Source organism: Agelaius tricolor, unplaced genomic scaffold (assembly GCF_023055355.1).
Source record: "Agelaius tricolor isolate 1412-34295 unplaced genomic scaffold, bAgeTri1.0.p SCAF_29, whole genome shotgun sequence".
Taxonomy (NCBI): domain Eukaryota; kingdom Metazoa; phylum Chordata; class Aves; order Passeriformes; family Icteridae; genus Agelaius; species Agelaius tricolor.
This window is the reverse complement of record NW_027269289.1, coordinates 8,463,615-8,473,705: the sequence shown is the minus strand read 5'-3', so window position 1 is coordinate 8,473,705 and position 10,091 is coordinate 8,463,615. Positions and strand designations below refer to the sequence as shown.

Below are 10,091 nucleotides of genomic sequence, written 5' to 3'. Positions count from 1 at the left end.
TGAGGCAAACTTGCTCTGCTCCCTGGTGAGCCACATGGGCAGGCAGCAGCACAGGCAGCGTGCTGTGGATGCTCCCTGCCCACGGGGACACGGACATTCCAGGGAGACCCCCCCGCCCACTGGGGCTGGTTTAGGGATAGGACCTCCGCAATTTCCCCCTCAGAGCAGGCACCCCCAAACTCACCACTGTGGGTACCCCCATGGCTCGCCCCAAGCTGGTGGGATGCATCCTTCCTCCTCCTCCTCCTCCTCCTCCTCCTCCTCTTGATGGGCATAGGAATGGGAGACAGCAGGCTGAGACAACGGAATTAACTTTATTGGTTGTTCTTTTGTTTTCTAACTGCAGATTCAAGGTATACAACTGAACATTGCTATTTTCCTTATGAGACTTATAAATAAAAATACAAAAAATGTTCACTACAAAAAAATCTACCGTTAGTAGGATGTAAAAAATATTCTCTTTGCTATAGAAGGCACGAACTTCACTTAGTGACACATGGAGAGAAAAAAACCTGCAGCAGTATATTCTTTTTTTTTTGTCTTTTTTTTTTCCTCTGTCAGAAACACTGAAGTCTTACAAAGAAATGCATCTGAATCTACACAGGACGAAGGCAGATGCAGAGAGCTGCAACTAGGAGACACCACAACTGTTTTTTTTTTTTTTTCTTTTTCTTTATTTTTCAGGAAACTTTTAGCTAACGGCATCTGTGGCTAGAGGACAGAAAGAGGACTCGCAAGCAGAACCGCAGGGGAGCGAACGGTGAGACAGGAAAAGTCGTACAAAAAATAGGAGCCGATAGATACTCTGAGAAAACCAAAGGGGAACTTGGGCACCTTCTGCGCCCGGGCTCAGAGAGGTGCTGAGGTAGACGGAACGAGGACAGCGACGGACCCGAACCACGAGCGGCAACACAGAGCAACGGGACGGGCAGGCGGGCGCTCACGACACTGACACAAGCCAGGGGAGAGGGAGCCCGGGACCACGGGGCCCCGTGCGGCGCTTGGTCCTCACTGCTATGATACACATATATATACTTATATATATATGGAGGGGTGGCAGGGGCTGCGCCACAGCCAACGGTGCGGGGACGTGCGCCCGGGATACAGCAGCATCACTCCAATGCTGACCCCAACACTGTTGCAGTGGGGGCTGTGTCTCTGAGGGAGAGGGATGGTGGGATGGAAGGGGAGGTTAAAGCAAAAAAAAAAAAAGCCACATGAGCTCGGCCACGTGCTCCATGGCACCATGGCACCCGTGTCTGGTAGTACCAAGACACCACGGGGACCTGCCGTGCACACGCCAGAAATTGCAGCAACTTTCTGTGTGAAAGAACTGTTTTCTTTTTTTTTTTTAAATATTTTTTCTGTTTTTTTCTTAGGCACAACAATTAAACGAGCCGTTCTCCACAGTCACATCCCGGATTGTACAGCAGCGGTGTCCTCCCTGCGCAGAGCAGCAGCTGTCCCACGCGCAGAGGCACACGCACGTGCAAAGCCGGGCTGGGGCACCAGGGAGGACGCTGCTCCCACAGCCCTATCCCTGCTTGGCACCAGGAGAGGTGGGAAGGGCACCCCAAACCCGGAGGGGCCATCAGTGTCCCTCCAAACTATCCAGACACTGTCCCACCCCCCCCGCCCCCCACTCCTTTCCCCCCTTTTTCACCCAAACGCAGCAAAATGACAAAAAAAGAACTGTGGGATGGAACCACCAAGCCCGCGGCTGCGCAGGAGAAACACAACAAAAACAAACACAAGAGGTAGCTTCAGAACCAACACCCCCAGCCCCATGGGGCCAGGCAAAAAATACCAGTTTTGGTAAGGATAATGCACAACAGGAGGCTGGCAGGGACACCAGTGCCCCACCACCTCTCCACCACCAATGCTGGGCACGTGGCTGGTGCACCCCAGCCATGCCAACCCCTGTCCCTCCCAAATCAATAAAAGCTCATGAGGTCACAAAAAAATGAGGTAATTTCAAGTAAAATGTGCTAAATGCGGAAATATTCCAAAAGAAAGTTCAAAAAAACCCAAACAAAAAGCAAAAAAAGCGGCGAGTAAAGCCGCCTGCCACGGGGCACCCCTTACTTGTGGGCTCCTGCGGCTGAGGGCTGGGCAAAAAACCCCACACTTGGCACCTTCCAGGTGCCCCAAATCAGCAGAAGAAAAGAGGATCCCTGCATTCGGAGTGATGCCACACACTAACAGCTCCAACACTGGCACTGACTGCATATCACCAAACCAACTGCATCTCCCCATGAGGGGCTTCACCCTTGCCCCAGGAAGGCAGGGAAGGAGGAAGAAATGCATAGAGAGGTCTTTGGTCATGGGGAGAGCAGCAGCATCCTGCGCCCCTGAGCCCACCTGGACAGCAGGCAACACCTCAAGGCAGCCTGGCTCCCAGCTGGCTCCCTGTCCCAAACACCCTCCTCTGGCCAGGATGCCCCCAGGACACTCTTGCCAAAGCACTTGTGGCTCACAGGGCACTGTGCTTTCCTGCCTGCGATGCTGCAGCCTGGGGAGCATGAGAACCTGCCAGAATGGGGCCCAAGCCCCACATGGGAGCTCAGGTCCTCTGCAGGGCATCCACAGCAGGGTCTATGCAGAGACAGGACACCAGGAATTAAAGCCTTCCCAGAGCACTAGCTGTACACACACTTTCAGGGAAGCGCCTCTTTCCTACATGGTCTTCCCAGCAGCACCAGTGGCCAATGCCAAGGGTGACGGAGGGCCTGGCTGGGGGTTGCAAAGGGTGAAATCTGCCCTGCAGCAAGGGTGAAAGGGCAGCAGGCGCATGAGCAGCTGGGACAGCAGTGTGGATGGGGTTGGAGAAGGGGCCGGTGCGTCCCTCGGTCCGGCATGAGCTGCAGGATCCTTCCGGCGAGAAGAAACGAATGAGAACTGAAAACAAACAAGGCCATGGATGCTGCGGGTTTGGTGGGATTTTTTTTGCCCAGTCATCTGCCACTTGGCCCTGCTGCCCCTCTGCCTCCTCCCTTAGACATAGCAGAGGTAGAGATAGGTCTTCTCTATCCGCCAGTCAGTGGGGATCTCCTCTGGTTTGTGGCCCTTCATGTGCTTCTGCATGGCGGAGAGGCTGGGGCAGTACTCCAGGCAGATGGTGCACTGGTAAGGGGAAGCGCCATTGTGGGTCCGAAGGTGTTTGATCATGGCCGAGTAGTCCCGGGAGCGCTGGTGGCACAGCTTGCACTCGAAGGGCTTCTCACCTGTGGGATACAGGGTGTCAGTGCTAATCAACTGCCCAGCATCAATGCTGCCGCAGCGGGCACAGCCGATAACCAAGTAATGAGCAGCAGAACCGATGTGACTATTGATCCCTGTTACAATAGTGACACGCCAGCGCATCACGGGTTCGGCATCCCTGGCTGCCACCCGGGTCCACATGCCAGCCCTTCCACCGGTCGGTCCTTGCCAGCCTCACCACAGACACCCCAGCATGTACCTGTGTGGACTCGGTAGTGGGTCTCCAGCTGGTGCTTGAGGCTGAACTTCTTGCCACAGCCGTTGCACTCGTAGGGCTTCTCCCCGGTGTGGATGCGCTTGTGGCCCTTCAGCGTGCTCTCGTCCCGGAAGCAGCTGCCGCAGAACTCGCACTCGTAGGGGTGGTCACCTGCAAGCACACACTGGGGTCAGGGCTGCTGTGACTGCTGTGCCACACCAAAAGCAGCTCCCCAGCCTTTTTACTCTGGGCAGCCATCCTGAGGACAGAGTGTCCCAGTCTCCCCAGTGCAGTGTGCTGGTCCCTCCATGCACAGACCTTCCTGTACAGAGGAGATGCTTGGGTCTGAGGCACAGTAGAGACTGGAGTATGCTGCAACCCTCCCGCCACCAATTTCCAGGTTTTTCACCCAGCAGCACCAGCACAGACCCAGCCCTGGGCATCTCCCACACTCTAGACCAGGCGGCTGATAAATGAACTCTGGTTTGGCACCAAAGGCAGAATGATTTGAAGGAAAGGTGAGGGCTCCAGCTACTTATTTATTACAGCCACGAAGGCAAGGACAATAAAGATAGATTGATCGTCCGAGACTTTGTTCATGAATATTTAAATATTACTGATTTGTCTTGTCACTGTAATTACAATTTCTCTGTGCCGCATATCCTACAAGCACAGTTTATGGTAAAGAATGGCGAACTGTATTTCACTTGTCCTGCTGCAGATGTGCGGAGCTGCCAAGCGTGTAATGTTCCCCGCATTTCATACATTTTCTTCAGCTGTGAAGGCTTAAGTCATCCACAATGACCTACGTTTTTTCATTATCCCCGTGTCAAACTGCACTCGTGCCTGGGCATAAATTGTCCTTCTCGTTATATACTCACATGCCTGTGCTTTCGCTTCCTCTTTAAAATGATATTTTACTCTCTCCCCATTTGCCGCAGCCCAGCTCTGCGGCCCCTCGCCCCTCCCGCAGCTGCTGCCTGGGCACCTGGGGGGAGGAGGATGCTCGGGATGCAGCTCAGAGCCCCCCTCCAAAGGCAAGGCAGGCGGTGCCTGTGGGCTGTTGTTGACTTTCCCCTCCCCGTGCCCAGTTCCAAACTGCCACTTTGGCTTTTGATCCTACAGTCAAAGACAGATTTTTCAGTCAGAGGCAGCCAGCATTTCTACCCGCCCACTTTTCAGGGGAGCCTGAGCCCATGGAGCACCCTGGCCCCGGGACAAGAGGGAGCATCCTGCAGCTGTGCAGGACAACACCACATGGCACGATTAAATGCTCCTAAAGCGCCAATGATCCCAGTGTTTTTTCACAGCTGGGAGCTACTAAAACGGCAGAGGTTGGGGTGGGACACGCGCAGCCCGACCCGCAGCCCAGGTCACCGGATTACTGGCTATAAATAGCTCCAGCACTCAGCATTAACATGCTTATCATCGACACAGGATTCCCATTTCCACACTGGGACCCCTAGCCCACGTGTGCGTCTGGCAGCTGCCAGCTGGACAGGGCTGGACAGAGCGACCCTCCGTGACACCACCCGCACAACCCCCAGCAGCCACCTTTCGTCCCTTTTGGAGAGCGTGTGCAGGGCCCCTGCCTGACAAGAGAAAGAAGGGGCATCCCTCCTCAGGATACATTTTGTTCCTGTCAGCAACAACAGTGGTGTCAAGGAGGGCACATTAGCCTTGCACTTGTGTGGGCAAAGGATGGGTGAGGAGGGCTTCACCCAGGCAGCTGGGAAGATCCGTGGCACTGGCTGTGATCCTGCACGGTCCTGCTCATCCCCCAAGAACCAGCTCTTTCAGGGGTGACTGGCCCCGAATGATGGTGCTGACGATGTGGCCAGGACCACGGAGCTGCCCAGGGATGCTGTCGGAGGAGCTGAGGACACAGCGCGGGCGCTTTGAGGACACGGTGTAAGGCGGCCAAGCCGGGCTCTCCCGCCCGGCAATCCTGCAGCCCAGCCCTGCCCCAGTGGGGCCACGGCAGCACCAGCTACACGTAGCGCAGGTCGCCCTAATCCCATTAGGGCCGAGCACCAGCTGATTATGTGCATCTACCGCTGTAAGCTGATGAGGCGGATATGATCGCACACCCCCTAAGAAGGTCACGTGCCACCTCAGACCAGATCAACTTATTACACACAGTTTGTTTTTTTTCTGTTTTGTTTTTCAAATCCAAGCCACTTCGGGCACCTCCACCTCCTCCTTTTTTAATACAAACCACCTCTCTTCCCCCTATTTCTTTTTCAGGCGTGGGGAAGGAGCATGTGCCGGCTGCCCCAGCCCCGAGTCCCCCTGCCGTACCTGTGTGGGAGCGCAGGTGCCTCTTGAGCGCGGTGTGGCTGGGGAAGGTGCGGTTGCACTCGCTGCAGATGTAGCTGCGCACCCCGGCGTGCACCTCCATGTGCTGCTGCAGGGCGCTCTGCGTCTGGAACCGCTTGCCGCACAGCAGGCAGAAAACGGCCATGTCTGTACCTGTGCGAGAGGGAGAGACCCTGCTTAGGCACTGCCTGGCACCCCCCGTCCCATCACCCCACTGCCACATGGCAGCAGGGATGCTCGCGCAGCAGAAGGGACCCCAAGAGCTGCAGGGCTTTGGGTGTCATTGGGAGTCCCTGGCCACCCTGGCCCTGCTGACACTGGCCCTGTGAGGGGAACAGCTGAAGAGGAGAAGTTGCTCTTGTTGCACTGGAGGCAGCTGGGAGCCCTGGTGATGCCGAGGGACTCCCAAACACAAGGCAGCTGTTGGGTGATCACTGCATCCCCACACACCTCTGAGAACTGCTGAGCTCAGATTTTGTGATGCCCAGGAGAAAGGGGACCCCAAGCAGCACCCCAAGAAGCTGCCCTGGGGAGCAAGGCAGGATGTGAGAGGGGGACGTGCCCACCCCTTGTGCTGTGTGTGGCCCTGAGCCCCAAGGCAGATCCAAGCTCCATACCATCACTCTTGGGTACAAACCTGGCTGCAGCAACACAACAGGGACAAAACCCCAACCCAGGTGCTCGTACCCTGTCCATAAACATCTCAGACCTCTAGCCTTAAACAGTTTGTTTTCGCTTATGCATAGCTGATTGTTCAGAACTGTGAGTCACTGCAAATTGTATTACACAGGGAGATTAAGCAAATAAATGCTCGCTTTTTGGAGACATTAAAATGTGAGGACTATGGAAATAAAATTAGCTAGAAAATTGTATTAGCAATTCATTAGCAGCACAAGATGTTCAAGGTAACCAACAAACCCATGCAGCCTTCAGGAACAGCAGGGGCAGAGGGCTGCTTGCCATGCTGCCAAAACCAACCGCAGGGAGACCAGCAGGACCACAGCAGCACGGGGCAGGGACATGATGGGCAGCACCACTGTCAGTGGCAGCAGGCAGGGGACAGGGAAGGATGCTCCTGGGCAGACCCACACCTCCAGCTTGGGAGCCATGGGCAACGGGCATCCCAGAGGGCATCTTGGTTCACACATCACTTGCTCTGGCATTGTGCCATCACCCACCCAGGTGTGGTGGCATGCTGTGGTCAGCTCTGTCCTGCTGGGGATGCAGAGGCTGCCTGGGGGGATGCTCAATCTCAGCCTTGCACTACCCAAAAATGCTCTGAAATCTGAAAAAATCCCCAGTGAAATGGGAATAAAAGCAGCAAGAGAGGTGGCCCCGCATGGGAGCTGCCTTTCTCCCTCTGCAGGGATTTATCCCGGGGGGTTGTGGGCTCATGTGCCCCCCACGCAGCTGCGGACAAAACGCTCCCAAGACAAAAAAAAAAAAAAAAAAAAAAAAAAAAAAAAGCAAGCAGGCAGCCCCGAACGGGCAGCGCGCAGCAAATCCCAAGAGGTATGTGGCCCCGCGGCCCTCGGCGGCCCCGGCGGTGACAGCAGGACGGGTCAAAGGTCCCCGGGGCTGAGCCCCCAGCGCCGCGGCCAGCTGCGGAGCGGAGGCCCCGGCCGGCGGGACGCCGGCCCCGATAAATCTGCCGCCAGCAGCCCCCGCTGGGGCCGGGGACAATGGGCTCCCGTGGGGGCGGAGGGCAGGACAATGCCGCCGGGCCGGCGCGCGGGGCCGTAACAAATCCTCCCTGGCACCGTAGGGCCCTCATTTGTGAAACTAATTGGCCCCCGCTTGAAAAAAAAAAAAAAAATGGGCTGACTCCAGCAGCCGCAGTGATGGGGACGAGCTGCCTCGTGCACGCATGGGGGACGGGGCTGGCGGCTGGAGCCGGGCATCCCCCAGGTGCTGCTTCCCGAGACCTGCCAAAGGCCGTTTTAATTTCTCCTTTTTGTTTTCCTTCTTCAAGTAACGTATCAGTAAATAAACACCCCAGACTGGGAGGTCAGCGTGTATGGCATGGCCTGTGAAGGCACACGTTTCCAGTTGTGCTCTGGGAGCAGAGCATCTGCATGACACAAAGGCTGATACCGGCCGGGCACAGAGGTGGAGCGTGTGGGAGGTGGCCCCGCGTCCCAGCCCTGAGCCCAGCAGTGGGACACGGGGCTCAGGCAGGGCTCGTTCCCTGCCCTGAGGCTCCGCAGGTGACTTTCTCCAGCAGCCAAGGGGTGTGGCAGGCACCGCGCCCGGCTCTACTGGGTACTGTCCCACTGCCGGCATCCAGGTTGTTTGGCTTTTTTTAGGCTACATGCCAACTATGTCACACCTTTGGAGAAAGGATGGGAAGTGGGAAAAAATGGCAAAACTCTTGAGAGGGTGCCACACTGGGTGCCACAGGACTCAGCCCTGTGTCCTGTCGTGAGTGCATGCCTGGGCTCCAGCCACAGAAGCCCCGAGCCAGCCCTCAGCCATTGGAAGAAAAATCACCCCTGATAAAGAAATGCTGCTGCCCCAAATCAGTGAGAGACGGATTTATTCATTTCCCTGACATTTTAATGGTTTCTCCCCTTTTTGCAGGAAGATGATTACAAATTAAGCAGCATTTAAACGCTTTTTACTGTCAACAATTAAAAGGGGTGAAGGCGGGCGAGCAATTCATTCCCCAGGAAACGCGCTGGCTCTCGGCGGGCGCCGACGGCCCTTCCCTCTACTGTACACAGCACAATGGCCCCGAGCACGCCATTAATTTTGCAGGACGTTCAAAAGCAAATTAAAATATAAAAAGCCCCAGGGCACAAAGATAGATACCGAGGGAGGGGGCGGCGTAGGTCAAGCTCGCAGAATTGAAGTCTTAGCAACTGGGAAGGTTTAGGCACAGCCCCGCACGCTGCGTTCAGCTGCCACTTTTGCCCACCATCCCCAGTTTCTGTGTCCCTGCCAGACACAGTGCTGTGCCAGCAGCTGAAAGCCACTAGTGGGGCAGCTGTTAGCACTGCTACAGGGTTCCGAGGTGGAAGCTGGAGTGATTTGGGTGTTAGACGCTCTCTTGGTAAGCGTGCTGGCCACATCTCGCAGGGTCTTTCTAAATACAAGGGGGTCCCAAAACTGATTTTTAGTGGGGGGATGCTTGATGGAGGGAGGGAAAACCCTATGGCTGCAAGGCCGGAGATGCACATCCCTGTTCTCCAGCAGCTTGGTCCCAAAGCAGCGCCGTCGCCAGGGATGTGATGACGAGCAGGACGCGCCGTGTGACAGCGCGCCCCGTCCGTCCGAGCCACAGCGAGGGAGGGATGCTGCAGCGCCGCCCCCACCGCCGCCTCTGCCAGAGCAGGAATCCAGCTAAAAACCGGCGTGGCCACGGCTGAGGGAGGCAGGCTGGGGTGGGTCCCCCTCGCACTGGGCCCTGGTGGAGTTTATGGATGCGGGAGGTGCACTGCAGGAGAAAGGCGACACGTCCCCTTTAAAAGGAAATATAATTTACAGTGTGCAGCCAGGCGGGCCATAGTTTCAATCTCGTTTACTATAGAGAAAACTCTGCTAGCTGTTCTCTATCCCACAAATCCGATTTAATCAGACAAGCCAGCCAGCGTGGCTTGAAGTAAAAACGGATAATTAGTAAACAGAGAGCTACTTCAGTGCTTCATTGGCATTCGAGCCGGGCTAGTGTGTCGCATTTAAAATGCAGTCTGATGAAGTTTACAAAATCAAACCATTTGTTACTCCTATTGAAGAGGCTTCAGGCCACTTGCAATTAAATTGGAATTAGTGCTTAGAATGAGATACAGCAAATTCATACTAAAAAGGGATCTGACTTTCAGACATTTGACTTCAAGTTTTTCCCCCCGTGCTAGAGCACGCGTGCGTGTGCTGGCCTGCTGGCCCCCCAGCGCCCCCGGCAGCACTGCCAAGCCCAGACCTGCTGTGTGGCTGGGAATGGGGTGACTCGGGGATGCTGTGGCAGCAGGGCAGGGGGACAAAGGGAGTGGTGCCACGATGCTGGTGAAGCCATCCCCACTGAGCCCCAGCAGGGTGGCAGCACGGGGCTGGCAGTCCTCAGGCTCGTGGCATCAACATCGAGATGTGCAAACCAAACTGCCCCTCCCTGAGTCCTCTTCATAATGCTGCCATCTTTCCCTGCCTGCCCTCAGACCCATGTTATCAGACTTGGAAAATTAGCAGATCCATCCAATGTTGGAATAATCAGGAGCACGGAATGAAAGGCTGTGGAGGGGCACACTGGGAAGGCTCCAGCATTATCACGGGCATGAGCATGCTCACGTCTAAGGATGCTGACAGAGCCTGTTGCTGCCTC

The 10,091-nt window shown here is 55.8% G+C and overlaps 1 protein-coding gene across 4 annotated transcripts in view; it reads right to left on the bottom strand.

Annotated features, from left to right (window-relative positions):
* Window positions 1–295: 295 nt before the first annotated feature.
* ZBTB16 (zinc finger and BTB domain containing 16) overlaps window positions 296–10,091 on the bottom strand; it is a 54,312-nt gene continuing 44,516 nt past the window's right edge. For all 4 annotated transcript variants that reach the window (XM_071449546.1, XM_071449547.1, XM_071449545.1 and 1 more), the window contains exons 5-7: window positions 5,759–5,929; window positions 3,461–3,628; window positions 296–3,224 (exon numbers count right to left, since the gene is read on the bottom strand). In XM_071449546.1, the coding sequence (XP_071305647.1) occupies window positions 2,995–3,224; window positions 3,461–3,628; window positions 5,759–5,929 (569 nt within the window). In that variant the 3' untranslated portion in view covers window positions 296–2,994. The remainder of the gene's footprint in view (window positions 3,225–3,460; window positions 3,629–5,758; window positions 5,930–10,091) is intronic.